The following is a 15227-nucleotide window of genomic DNA, read 5'->3' as shown; positions in this document are numbered from 1 at the left end:
GTGCAGCAGCGTGCCTTGAGCTGAACCTTCCTGAGGACACCTTAAGCTCCCCTGGGATGGGAATTGATTTCCTCATGCATCTCAGGCATCCTTAAGTCTGCAGGCAGTAGCCTCAACAATACCAGCTGCAGTCTTCATTCTACCTAGAATGAGATGATGCTTGGGAAACACTGAGGGAAATAGCTCAATAGTAAATATAAAAACTATCAGATACCCAATTACTGCTCACATTTGTGGGGCCAAGATTTTGGCTTCAGATCTTACATGGTACGCTTCCTTCCTGCATTTGGGCGAAAGGTTAGTTTGTGCTTGTTCTAGCTTTAAAACTTTGCTAACTGAAAAGTATTTTCAGTTAAATTTTGTTCATTTTTCTGTGCTTGTAAAGAGTGCTTTAAGGGCCAGATTTTAGTTTCATTGATACAACTCCTAAGTCCAGAATAACTCTGTGGAGTGGCTTTGTTTTACCCCCAAAAATCCAAAATGAGAGATGCGTTAAAGTGAGAAAGAGCATTCCTGAGTTATTTTTGACTCCTACGTATAAACATCCACATATATGCACTCACACATACTTACGTATATATGTTATAAATATATACGTATAAATCAAGGATAGGTGCTTTCTCTCCATATATATATTTGCTAACAGATATGTATGTTCACATATATATATATATATATAAAATAGCACCTGTCCTTGATTTAGGTTATTGACTGTATGTTATCTAGGTAGATGCAGTAGATGGAGCTTGTCCTTGTTTATCTTCCTGGAGACTGAGGAGATATAGGTAGAAGCACAGGATATCATGCAAACTGTATAGATGAATGTAGGAAAAGCTATTCTATGTGAAGAATTTTTTTTCTCCTTACAGATTTGTGGCATATTTTAACATGATAATTTTTGTTCAGTCAGACACTGTTTGGCTGCCCTTATATAAAAAGTTAAAGTTGTGCAGTGGCTGGCTCAGATTACCCTAAAATATTTTATAGAAACATCTTTTAATTAATAGACCCTCACATTTCCTCCTTTTAGCACTACTAGTCCTTTCAGGCGCTTGCTGTGTTGTGCTGGTCTTTCCAAAGTTTCCAAAAAAAATGAAAGTAACTGTTACCTTTAGGAGAGCATTTCTGTCTCTAACAGTTGGGGGGGAGGGAGGACTGTATTTGTCAAGCTTTTCTTGCTTTTCTTTGGCTGTATGAGATGGTAATGTAGTTTTTTTCTTTATTCTTTCATTTCATGATGTTAATACATCTCTGCTCATTTGCTCTTAAGTACATAGGACTGCCTGCACGCTGTCGAAATTAGGCCAAAGCTTCTGTGTCTAGTGATTTGTATCCATAGGTTTCAGATCTCTAAAGCCACCTAGCTAACTTAGGGACTCAGACAGAAATTTGGCCACCTGAAAATGGATCATATTGCATAAAGATGAACAATATCAAAAAAACTTGAAAGAGGAAATCAGGTAATTGTGGCTAAGAGAGCATTACAGCACAAAATGCTCCTCATTTTTATTTTGAGAATTTCTCAGTGATAGTATACGGAAATGTTTATAATCAGGAAAGCCTTGAGATGTGCCTCCGGTATCACATCCCTTGAGAAATGGCTTCCTGTCTTTCCCCTGCGGTTTGAGTATGACAAGGCATGTGCTGGTTTTCGGATAGTCCCAACCAAAGGGAAAAAAATAATGAAGATAAATTTTGGAATTCTGAAATCTGTTAGACATTTTAAAGCAACTGTTTGGAGTCTTGTCTTAGATTTAGGTGGATGCTTAGACACCATTCCTTATCCTATAAAGGAGGTAGTCTTTCTCTCCTGTAATGGGCTGTTGAGGGTAATAGGTAGGTAGGAAACCCTGGTTCAAATCCTTCTTGTGAGTCAGAGTAAGAGAGTGATCTTTCCCAGCAGCATAGGATATGTGGCTATTGTGCATCACTGTCTTTCCTGTTTTGCCCATTTGACATATTTCATCGGCCACAGAATAGCTGTTATGTATGATGATCTGGGGACAAGCTGGTGCCCGGAGAGACATCTGAGGTCCAATTTCTGGTCTGAATCCAACAAGAAGAGAATTTTATCATGACACTGGGCTGCAAGATATGAAGGAGTAGGAAAGTTTTGTGAATCTAGTTGCTTGCTTTTGTTAGAAACACTGCAGAAGAAAAATACTGAATTGAGCAAAATTCTCTTCACTCTTACACAAATTGCTTCAGTTCTTATCTTGGATCAGTCCAATCTTTTTATGTCTTAGTGATTCAGTGAAAAAAACAAACAAACAAAAAAAACAGTGATGGATTATAGCTTGTTTTAATACTGTACATGGTCTCAGGTAGCACCAAATTTAAGAATATTTCTCCAAGTAAACAGAAATGCTCCTGGGAATAATGACTTGCTCGTTCCTCTCGATTTCATGAGTGCTCTCCATAGGTTGAACAAAGAAGGGTTTTTAGAAAACAAACCCTCTCGTATAGTAGTACACTCTCACTGTTGTTGAAGGCTAAAAGACACTCCACCGCTCCCAGTGACCCAAGATACCGAAGGCTGTTCTCCGATTTTGTGATGCCCAGTGGGCTCCCCAGTACCAGCCTAGTTGTTCCAATGACTTTTCACTAACCCTGCTGACTTGTGGAAAGCTCTGTGTCCTATCTCAACCACAGCTACAGGTCACAGCATAGAATGCATGGCTATAGACGTATATGACCATTCATTCTGGCCAGTAATTTTGCAGAGAACATCAAAAGATGTAGTAAGTATCCCAATTTATTGCTAATTCACTGCTTGCATTGAGTAAAACTAAAGGTATGCACACATAAAATAATCAGAAAGATAATTTGTAATATTTTGCAATGTGTAATTCATTTTATAATCCATATATTTGTGGGTTTTTTCTGTTTGTTTCATGTTTCCTGGGAATTTGCAGTATGTTGCATAGAAGGAAAAGGGCTGTGTTGGAGTGCTTCTGAATTTACAAGTGATTTCTGATAGGACATAAGCTTGAAAGCACTCAGAATGAAAGAACTGACATCTGGTTTATTGTGGGTGGCTTGCAAACAGTTAACTTAAAACTCTTCAGTGTCAAAGCATGTCTTTTTTATTTAAGGTACTCCTTTAGGATCTTCCTCTCTCTGTCTCTCTTCTCCTTTTTTACTTCCTTCAGTTGGTTAAGAAAGGCTGGACACAACTTCCTCCAAAGCACATCAGCAGCAGTCTGAGTATTATCCAGAAGGGAGTGATTAAAAAACAATATAAGACACACACCCCACATTCCCATGAAAGCAAGAAATAAGTTCTGTCCCATTCTTTTTCTTTGGATCACTTATTCTGTGGGAATGTGTGATCTAAGGAGCTAAGGAAGAGTACTGACATGGAAAAAAAAATGTTGGTCATCTAGGGACAGGTTCTATCCTTAGTTTCACATTGACAATTTCTATGAGTTTAGAGTGTTGTATAGATCACAAGTGTTCTTGTACAACCACTCCATGCTGTAATTTCTCTAGTCCCTACAAAGTTTTGATGATAAAACTTTGCAGTGCAGATCAGAACTTAATTCAGACTATCTGTTAAAATACTGCATCAGCCTCTTGAATGACCTATTTTCACAATTTTTCCAACAATATCAAAATATATTGATTGATATATAGATTGAAATTACAGTGAAGATCATGTAAAGGACAAAGTCTAATTTATTTTCAAATTTCTGCCTACCCTGAAACTGCTAGTGCTTTCTTTCTCTGTCTTGTCCATTCTCTTTTACTCTTTGCCTCTTCCTTTCTGTATCCACATCACAATATTATTGTTTTGACCACTTGTCACTTTCATTGGGACGCTGTTGAGTGCAGAGCATTCCACTCCTAATCCAGCCAAGCTCTTTTGGCATATGTTTTATTTTTAAATGTTTTACAGACCAGCCCAGAGCCACTGTATATATTGGGCTTATTCACACTTTTAATGCTTTGTTAGACTAGCACTAGAACATTGAAGAATATTGTGAGGTTTCAATTAATTATGAGTTTGTGTTTGTCCTCCTGCTGTAGGGCTTTCCATTCCAGTTTAGAAACACAGTTTTTAGCACCATCAGTCATACTAAGAAATAGTAATGAGTCCAGTCTGGCTGTTGCAGTTCCCCTCTAAGCACAGATTTGTCCAACTTGTGTATGGAAGGGAGGCTCACTGCACTTCAGCAGTATATATCCTTCAGTCCTGTTGCCAGGATCCTCCAGAATGGCTGCTTCATGTGCTGGGTCTACATATGGGCAGGTGGCAGACTGGAGGAGTGTAGGAGTGCCAGTTATAAAAAAAATCTCCAGATTGCATTGTCTGCCATCCCCCCTCCACTTTGCTGAGGCGAATACTGTCAGCAGCAAAGTGAAGTACTCACTCCTCCTCATCTTTTCCTACCCTTTTGCTGAGGCAACAACTCTTTCCTCCTACAGCAACCCACGGCCTCTGCATTATGTCACGGTTTTCTTAAAGGAAGGGGCAAGCTCTGATATCCTGTGTGGTCTCAGTCTCATATTCAGCCCATTTGACTTTACGTACCTCATACAGTCAATGGAGAAATATAGGGCACCTCCAGAAGATGATTCATCCACTTAAGATCTGAATCATCTTCTAAAAATGCCCCTTTCTCCACTGACATTAGAGGAAACCTGAGAAGTCTGCGCTCCTAACTTGGGCACCCTTGTGAAGTGCCCGAAAGCTAGGCAGAATGAATATGGGCCAGAGTACACCAGAAAAGGACACGCTTGGATCTGTCATGTCCCAGTCTTGCTATGTAACAAAGTGTGCACAAAGCAGTCAGAAAGCTGTAGGTAACTAAGCCTTCCATGTATTTAAGTTATAGAAGGGGAAGAGGATTGTGAAGGGGGAAGAGAAAATCAGATAATTATATTGAAACTGAGAAAATCAAGAGGCCCATTTTAAGTCAACAGCATAAATCTGTTGCACTTCTGACAGACTGTTTCTGACACCTCAGAATTAATTAAGGCTAAAACTGATCACCCAGACATAGAGCACAGAGTGAGATATTAGGAGCTTTGAAATACACGCTTTGAGAGCGGTGTTCTTCAAAAAGATAGCAGGACTGAATCTGCCCAGCCTGGCCATAATCTGCCCCATGCCAAAGACGAGGGAAGGAAGGACTAGCTCAGCTGGTAACTTGTTTTCCTGCTCTTCTTATCAAGTTTTTGCTCATCAGCATAATTATAGCACAGATTCACATTGAGATTCCTGGAAATGATGTGTGGGTAGAGGAGAAAGTTGTAAAAAAACTTGCAGTGTTCAGTTTGCCAGAATGAGCTGCTAAGTTTGTGGAGCTTTAGAGGCAAGGCTTCTGACGAATCATTCTGACAGGCTTACAGAGAGTATCTTTGTCATAAATCACCATTTTTCTTGCAAGAATCGATGGTATCCCATAACACAAGGCTCAAAAATCTTATATTCACTTTACCTGCACCTCTTTAATTGCCATTGTAAGAAAGTCTGAAGACAGTAATATTTATACACCTCTTCAATCAGTTAGAGAAAATATATTGGTTTTGACTAGCTGTACTTCTTGGGATAAATATTGGCCTTATCATTCCTATGTGGATAAGAACATCCTGTGGAAGCCAGCAAAGGATTATGAGGCCATTGGCTTCAGAGACAGTGCACCTACTTGCCACAAGTGCCTCATTCTGCTACCTTTAGGGTGAGTGGCTGTATAGACTCTAGGTGTTTCTTTAGGTCTTTCTGAGTGATACCGGTCATGTGGAAAAGGCAAGAAAACATGTTTCCTGCTATTTGAGCCCTGACTTTTAAATTATAATCTTCGATGTAAACTGGATCCAAGACTCCTCAAATCTGTCTCCTGAAGGAGCTGTTTAATATAGCACTACATTCTCCAGAAACTTGTTGGATACTAACTTCCAGAGACTATGATGGAGGCACCAGTGCAAACAGTGCCATTTACTAGCAAAAAAGGCTTCCAAAGAGGGCTTTGTTCTTCTCTGGATCCACAGGATTCAAAGGATGCCTTAATGATTGAGGTAAGGGAGACTAAACTCCCTTCCAGTGAGGTAGTTCCAGCTGTGAGGAATTACCTTCACAGACATTTGCAAGTAGCAAATACCATCCTGTGGCATTTCATGCAGGGGAGAACACTGTTTTTTCAAAAAGTGCTTTAATATTGTAGCACTAGAGAGCAGATTAAGGATGGAGTATGTCTTAATCCTGAATTTCCTTGATTTTTTTTACTACTAATACTATACTTTATACTACTAATACTATAATTTTTGAACATACTGTATTTTACATCAGCATGTTTCATGGCTAGCCACCTCAGAAACAGTTTGTTCATGAAACCTTTTGAATTTGTCAGTGTAAGACAAAGATTGCTTAGTTCTGACTTGAAATGTTAACATTGCTGTGCACTCAAGAGCTAGAGATAATCTTCCATACTCTGCAGTAATACACATACCTACTGAGACATTGGTTTAAAAATCTCTTCTGCTATTTTAAAATCAGTTTTTGGACCCATTCTAGAGTTTCAGCTCTCTAGATCTATAAAGATATCTTTACTTACACAGCCAGGAACAACCTCAAAACAAATTAAAAGATGGGAACTCTTCAAAGACTGCAAGATTAATCTAATGTCCTGCAGACTCGCCCAGAAGGCTAGTGGTAAAATATCCCTACAGTTTTTCAAATTTGTATAAAATATTTATTCCCCCCAAGATTTTTAATGGAAGAATCTGCTTAAGAATTTACTTTCAGTGACCTGTATAGTTAAGGCTTACATAATTACACTATACACAATTGACTGGAAAGGCTTTAAATATTCATTGACATGTTTTAATGTAAACAAGGCTCTTAGAATGCCTAGGTTTTTTTTATTCCTTCAAGGTGAAGAAGATGTCTGAAGCAGATGCTACTGCCTGGATGTGTGTTGCTCTGCAGCAACAGGACAGTACAGGGTAGTACTAAATGGTAGAATCTGTAGCTTCTGGCCAGAGATTTACTTATCTGCAGTCAGATTTACATATCTGACCCCAAACTGGTACTCTTTAGGAGCGAGCTCTGTGCAAGTCAACAAAGTTGCAGACATGTCAGATGAGTGAAAATCAGTGGAGAACCTGATCTTTACATTTCTGATTGACCTCATTGGCTCCCACCTGGTTTTTTGGTTTATCAAGAACATCAACCTAAACAGTCGGTAACAGGAGGCATTTTTATACACGTCTGCACCATGGAGGCACCATCATGCATCGCACAGGCGTTATGCCTGCTTCTGGGATTAAAGAAAACTGTTCTCTCTTTATTGTTTGTTAGGGGGATGGACAAAGAAAGTATCTATTGCCAGCTTCTCCTGAAATAAAGAGGAATGAGACTTGGAGAGATGTGGCTGTCAGTGGTGTGGAGGGAGGCTAGAGAAGACAGGCAACTTCAGACACATCAAGCATAAGAACTTCCACAATAACTCACTCCTTGTCTCCAGCCATCACTGGTTTCCCATGTCTAGTTGGTTAAAATTAATTTGATCTGCATTTTCTTAGACTGCCCTATCTGGTATAATTCTATTATTTCATGTGCAAATGATTATGATTTTTATGAAGCTAGTTATTACTTATCCGTGAATTTCAAAGTCAAAGACAAATAAAAATGCCACAAAAGTATTTGAGATTATTGTTCAGAAATGTTGCATTAATTGGTCCATTCAATCTTGATAGCAAACAACACAAAATTATCTTTCCCTATGTATCAGTAAAGAGCCTGTTTTTATTGAATTACAAATCTGATTCATTCTGCTTAAGCTTAAAGAACTGAGGATGTGTTTAATATTGTTATGGCATTTTAAAAGGCTGTTCAAGGGGGGACAAACCCCAGTTCTTCTTCCTTTTAGGAATGTTGAGTTTTTTGTGGTAGATAATTCAGCAGCCTTTTCACTTTACACGTTGCTCCCTCAAAGCAAAATAGTTAACTTCCAGATTTCTTTTATCTGGAACCTTTTACAGATGAATAAGCTAAAAAGCAGTAGCTGATCAAAATAACAAAGGCTAGTAAGGTGCCTTTAGTTTCTTATGAGAGTGTCTGCAAATTCCTAGTGGAATTCCAGGCCTAGTGTTGATGGAGCTGGCTAAGGGTATCGATCACCACTTGAATTCACTGAATAAATAATGGTTGCCATAGTTATTGAGCATTCACAACTGGTGGGGAAGCACGGAAATCTCCAAAACGCCTCCTGTGATAGTTTTGCTAGAAAATCACCCAATTAAATTCTGTCTCATATCATGAAAATTATGCTAGATATGCAGTCTAGGCTCATTGTGTATTTCAATCACAATTGAGCATCTCTATTGCTTATTTTAGCAGCTAAAAAGAAAAGGGCACTTATCATGTCTGATTTTGTATGACACAAAGATTAACTGACACTATATTTAACCACTGTTCTAAGACATCATATACATTTAAGGCATTTTTGCTTTGTGTACCAAAGCACATATTTGTTTACAGTTTGCCCACTGAAGAAAATTAGACCTCTCAGTTTGGAGGAAGGAGGCTGACGTGTTTTCTCTTGTGCCCTCACTTTGCAGAACGACATGGATTAAAAGAACCAAAGAAAGTGGAAGAGCTATGCAACAAGATCACTAGCAGTTTGAAAGATCACTTAACTTTCAGTTGCCAAAACAAAGGACAACCCCTCGAGTCTGCGGAGCCTAAGGTACTGGGTGTTCTTGCTGACTTGCGCTCTCTCTGCACACTGGGACTGCAGCGCATCTTTTACCTGAAACTGGAAGATTTGGTGCCCGCCCCTTCTATTATTGACAGGCTGTTTCTGGACACCTTACCCTTCTGAGTGAAGTCACCCTCATGAAAGGCAAATGCCCACCAGAGCAGGCAAATGGATTGTGACTTACAGCTAACGTTTCTGCCCTCACTTAACAGAAAAGCAGCTCCAGCTCTAAAATGAGGTTTTTTTCTGGCGCTTTGTCCTTACAACCTGAGGCCTAAAACTTACTTGCTTACTGTTTTGGGGTTGTGTTCTTTGTTTTCTTTTGTGTGATTTGGGGTTTTTTAAATTGCTAATATGGCACTTTTGGACAATGCTATCCCAGCAGCAGTAAAAGGTTAACATGACTGTTTTAAATCTGTTGTTTAACACCTCATTGTTTATGAGGAATAAAATTGTAGAAGCTGTGTGTTTGAAAACAAGAACAGCAGATAGTTGTTTGCCAGGGTAGTATGTATTTTGTGACAATACCTTTAGCATACTTCCTGCATCAAGGGCACATACATCAGCACAATCTAAACAAAAGTTCACTTTTTATAACAAAGTACATTCAACTGAACATTTCATATAAATCAAATATAGCAAAATGACAATGGCTGTTAGCTCCCGTGTGCAAGTGCAATTTTTTAAAGTGCTGTCTTACTAAGTCTTGTTTATTAACTAATTTATTTTAATATGAAAATAAATGGAAGAAATCAAGTGAGAAAATTACATGCACTAACTTACATGACAGAGTTTTCCAAACTTGATTCCATGTAGAATGACTTACTGACAAATGTATGTGGAAGACACAGGAACAACAGTGATTCAGTTGTTCCTTAGACAAGGAAGTCCAAGTAAGTAGTGACTGGAGCATACAGGGTCAGCATCAGGGATAGCTAAGTTTTAGACTTTAACATAAGTAACAAGTTATTAAACAGACACAAGATGGTTTTGAAGAACAAGCAAGTCTTGTAAAATAGTATGAATGTAAGTGCTAGGGAGGATATAGTGGGCTGCGTTTAAACATTCCGTGTTCGTACTCCTTTTTGTATGTTTATACTGTTGATGCCATATTAATATGAAATAATTTGTTGCATAGTGTCTTTATTTGTATAAATGTTTGTATGCATGGTATATTGTAATGGCTTTGCCTGTATTTATTGCAATGACTGCCAGCTCATGAGAGCCCTGTTACACAAAATAACTAAATGGGGTGTTCACACTGACTCAGATACACCAGTTGGAGAATTATATACATATATATAATGTGTATATATATATGTATATACTCTGTGTGTGTGTGTGTGTGCGCGCGTGTGTCTTTTTATTAACCATTTGTATATAAAATATCTGTCAAATCACAAGCAGAGTTATTTTACAGTTTATTTGCAGTGACTTCTAAGGCAGTACTGTTTAGCACTTTGATATTAAAATCTTGCTCCTGTTTTGCTAAATTCAAATAATATTTAAAAATTTTAGTTCTAAAACACTTTATATGCACTGTATTAAGTCAAAATTTTGTTGGTCATTTTGCTAAGGAAATTTCTGAATGTCAACCTGATGTCACTGTATCTTTTGTTAGCTTTAAACATTCTAGCTTTTGTCTTTTTTTAAACTATGCTGTTTATATGGAAATTAAATTATACAATCAAACAGATGCCAAATGAATTGCCTAATTGCTGCAAAGGATAACCCAGATATTGAGTCACTGTACGGTTTTCAAATAGTAATCTGGTATTTTATCACTTACTATGTTTGGATGTGCTTTTATGAAAAAACTATTCTTATATCAAGATTTATAGTAGTATCAGTAGGGAAACAGACTTCTAGTCACTATAGTTAATATTTCTGGTTTACCTGCAGATAATATTTGAAAACGTATTGCTTTTTGTATTGACTTTTAAGCTTATGTGAAAACATAATAGCATAATTAAATATCAGAGAAGCTAATGTTTCTTGTAGGTTGCTGTAACAAGCCTGACCAGCAAGACAAATATATTTTGACTGAATTTCAGCTTTTGTATACATTAAATATATATATATATATATACACACATACATACATATATATATATACACACACACATACACACACTCACCCATAGGTGTGCATACAAAAACACACAGACACAAAATCCAGAATTATGGTTACTTTTGTCTCCTTGTGTAAAACGTGAGGCCCCTTGAGAAATCACTTTTCTCTAGGGGCAAGTCCTGCAAGGTGCTGAGCACCAGATGAGGGCTTGCAACCACTTCCTGGGAGGGAGCCCTCAAAAAGAACTTTTGCACAAATCAGCATAGTATAGTAAAGTTGCTTTTTTTTGAGCAAGGTTTATTCAAGTGGGTTGTGAGTGGGAGGTGGCAGGTCCAGAGCCCCATATGAGATTTCATGTAGCCAGTCTGCTTCAGTCTTCCACAGCTAGTCTTTACTGTGATACTCTCATAAATCACGTCACCTGTGGGATTGTCCTTCACTTCAATACACAGATTCATCAGCGAGTCAACCAGGGCCAGGGCGCAACAGTAAAAGAAAGAATTAATGCAGATTCAATTCACTACTTTTGTTAGAGCTCTCTCAGTGTGAACATGCCTTTGTATAGGCAGAATTCAGGAATATATCAGGTGTTAGGGGAGAGTGCCTTGCTTTTATTTCAGACAACAGTGTTTCAAGAGTTTCTTCACTCCTCTAACAGCAGTACTTTTTCCTTTTTTTTGTGGTGTTAACCTGTGGGTTGAAAGAAATGCTCTTGTACATATACAATGTAAATTAAACTTATTAAATTGAATAACATTTTTTTCAGAGGCCCCATGTGTGTTGAGTAAGTATGCTTAATTCTGTTAAAATCTGATGTGAATTTTTTATCATTTATAAAACATTAAAAATTTGTCTACTTGAATCTTAAAAGTGGGAAAATTGGTGAAGCATGCTTAAGAACACTGGCAATTTAATGTCTAGTCTTTAGCTTGTAATAACTTTTATGTAAATATAATAAGACCTGCAGTATCTGGTTACAGAATCTCAGTTAGATATTGAGAGCTAGGCCACGGCTGTCCTAGAGGTTCAACTACAGAAGGACCAGAGCATCTCCTCTCTGTATGTCTCCTCCCTACCAGGAAGAGGTTGTAATTAACTTGCAGATAATGACAGCCACAAGAGAGGGGTTAGCTATAGTGCTCTTTATCCCATAGTGTATAGGGCTAGCTAGGAAGAGCACAGGGTTCTGATCCCATCTTCCACCTCTTTGTACCAATGCATCCTGCTAAAATAACACTCCAGGTGGCATCTGCAATGTTTTTGAAATGCGCGGCCAGTTCCTCTCCTTACTGTGCCTTTGCTTTGTAGGAGGGATCACTTATCCTCTACCAAATAAAACTATTTAACTACAAATGCATTTTCTAAGCAGTTCTAGCAGACATCTGCCACTATTCCAATATCTCCATAACTACTAATGGTTCCAGCATACCTCTGTGAGAGCTGTTATTCTGTTGGAACTTCTCAGCTGGAGGTTACATCAAATGATGTACTGCGGTAGGCTGCAGGGTCGGCAGCTCATTCTTTGGAAATGTGACAGAACAAAGTATTGCTCAAACTCTTCCAATTCATTTGTTATTTTTGCCTGATTTTAAAATTTAAACTACCACTCTTAAAATGTTTAATGAGAATGGCAATGAGTTTTGCATAGTAGTACCTTATTATACACAAAACATGCAGATCTTGTGATACATCCATACCGGAATCTGAATTTCCACCCCACAAGACAAAGATTATCCTCACTAAACTCACAAGTTATTTCAATTTGCAATTACTTCAGGGCTATAAATTTTGTCCTTAGGCAGGAGAACTCAGCTATGTCCTGATCTAGATCATCTGCATTTGTACCTTTATGTGTGCCTTATGTGCTTATAAACCTAAATCACATCAATGAGAGAATCTTCAGGGAGATGTGATGCCTGACCATTAAATTTAGCATTGGAAGTTTGGTCTGAGTCAGGAATATGGTAGTGGATTTATCTAGTAGAGTGTCCTTGAACAGAGGGCTTGCACCAGAGCCCCCCAGAATGAGCAACTTTAGCTAGAGATGAGTCAAACCTCTTTCTAGAGCTATCCTGCTTTTACTTTTCACATTCAAGTTCATTTGTCCAATATAAAAAACTAAAATTTCACTTAAGTTAAAGGTGAGAGGTTTACTGGTATAAAATTCAGCATGTCTGTGACAAAAAATTGGCAACACCCTCTGTGAAAGCTGTGAAACATATCTTTTGACTAATTATTTGTATTATAGCAGCACCTAGAGGCTACAACAGAGAGTGGGAGCCCATTTTGCTAGTTGCTCTAATTAGCACTTACAGGACCCACCCAGGAGAACCTTCAGTCCAAAGAGACATAACAGAACAAAGAGCACCAAAGAAAAAATGTGTGACATGTCCAGGGACATACAGCGTATCAGTTACAGAGCTGGGAACAAAAGGTTTCGTTTTCTGAGTTAGTGGCCAGTGAATGCCCTTATTTTGATTTCCTTCTCTTTCTCTGGGCAATTTAGGTTTTCACTGTATCAAATTTTATGCAAACACCAAAAAAAGGCATTAAAATTTTCGAAATAACCCCTGTGTTCAAACTGACATTGTTTATCCTGTCTATATGACTGTCATCGATGAGCAGGATTTTGAATAGTCTCAATCTAACATTTGGAAGTGAGCTATGATACCAACTGGATAATGAGTATTTAGAAAAGAGATATTTAGCTGTTCTTTAATAAATTAGTAAAACTGACCATTGGGAATATTGCAAGATATGGATTAAACAACCATTATTAATGGATAAAAAGGCTTAACTTTTTTAAATGACGCCATTGATGTAGTAATCGAGTAACCAGGGAGTGAGTTAAACAAATTCTTGACAGTCGATGGCATGAACTGTATTCCTGATCTACTCTTTTGAGCATTACAAATATACTGATTTGCCAAATATAAGGAAAAGGAAACTTATTTACCATATGGAAACACTTTCATCATTTTTTCTTTCTTTAAACAGTAGGTACCTTTACTTTTACATTCATAATACATAACGTTCTGGCTACGTTTACTTATAGAAATAATCTGGATTTGTGAAGTTGTGACACTGCTGTGAAAGTTAGATGAGCTCAACGTTCTGATTTGAACTCATAAAAGCAGGCATATTCTTTAAAGAGAAGGGTGGGATTCCAGCTGTAATTAGATATTATGTATATCTCAAGATACTTATGTGTGTATAATGGAACTATTTTAATGTAAGTGCAAGATTCCGAAGACATGAAAGAGACGAGACCATGGAAAATACCAATTTTTCCATTGTTTAATACTTTAGATTGTTTATTGTTTTTTCTTAAGAGAACACAGAACTCTGGGCTTGTTTATGTGGAATTTTATCTCAAATAAATAAATAAATAAATAAGCTAAGTGAAATTTAAACAAAGAAATGTGTTTAAATAGCTGAAATACCTCATATAGCCCCAGGTCTTTACCTTCCTAATGTGTTTAAAAAAACTCCCTCCTCAGTAACTTCCACTGTGGTCTGAAGTTCTTCTTGCCTGTGAATAAGTACTACTGTAGAATGAAAGTGAATTGAAGAGAGAGTTTGATACTGAGGAAAATTTCAAACATATCAGACAGAAAATAGAAATTAAATTACCTTTCGTGGGGTCTTATTATTTATCTTGCTGTGTTTCCTAATTAATTGATGATATTGATGTTTACACAGGGATTTGTTCCTTTCCATCTTTGTTTGATCCTATGAAGAAGTCAAAATGCTGCATTTATAGTATTGCATTTATTTCCATGGAAACAGTTAGTGATTTCACAAACACTAATTACAGTTGGTAACTTGGAACACATTCAATACAGGCCAATATAATTTTCCCTCTTTTACCTAGTTCTCATTATAACTTGCTTTAATGATTGACTTCATGAGTTCACATGCAGCTTTTCTCCCCAAGTTCTCAAGATTCAGATAATATCTTATCTGATTCCACCTGTCTTTCTTCATTCTATGTATGCCTCCCCTCACACACAGTTAAAATATAACTGCTGTGCCTACCTGCCTTTTTGTTAAGCTCCAGTTCTTACACTTCAAATTAGTCCAATTTTCAGTACAACCAAGGTTTGGTGTTCTACTCCAGCATGTACACAAATAGTAAATAAAGGTCCCAAGGCTTAGATACATGTTCACATGAAAACATTCTGCAAGTTATCTTTAAAGGTAGAAGCAAAGTGATGCTTGACGTGGGGTGCAAGCAACATGGCCTTCTGCTCACCTAAGCTTAAATTCTGTAAACATACAAAGACCATATAAAATATTTTTAATTAAAGCATATAAAGAGTATTTGAAATCATTTAATTTACTAAGTAGTAATAAGGAGTATACTCATTATGTATTAAGATCATCCAATGGAGTTAATGTCTTAACTTACCCAGAAGCCTTTACCAAACCCAGTGTCGTTAGTGAAC

The 15227-nt window shown here is 37.5% G+C and overlaps 1 protein-coding gene across 3 annotated transcripts in view; it reads left to right on the top strand.

The window, feature by feature from the left end:
* Nucleotides 1-14180, top strand: part of NR4A3 (nuclear receptor subfamily 4 group A member 3) — a 32805-nt gene extending 18625 nt beyond the window's left edge. For all 3 annotated transcript variants that reach the window (XM_064506800.1, XM_064506798.1, XM_064506799.1), the window contains one exon: nucleotides 8566-14180. In XM_064506800.1, the coding sequence (XP_064362870.1) occupies nucleotides 8566-8828 (263 nt within the window). In that variant the 3' untranslated portion in view covers nucleotides 8829-14180. The remainder of the gene's footprint in view (nucleotides 1-8565) is intronic.
* The last annotated feature ends 1047 nt before the right edge of the window (nucleotides 14181-15227 follow it).

Source organism: Dromaius novaehollandiae, chromosome 2, assembly GCF_036370855.1.
Source record: "Dromaius novaehollandiae isolate bDroNov1 chromosome 2, bDroNov1.hap1, whole genome shotgun sequence".
NCBI classification, from domain to species: Eukaryota; Metazoa; Chordata; class Aves; order Casuariiformes; family Dromaiidae; genus Dromaius; species Dromaius novaehollandiae.
The sequence above is the reverse complement of the archived record's forward strand: the minus strand, read 5'-3'. Positions and strand labels throughout refer to the sequence as shown.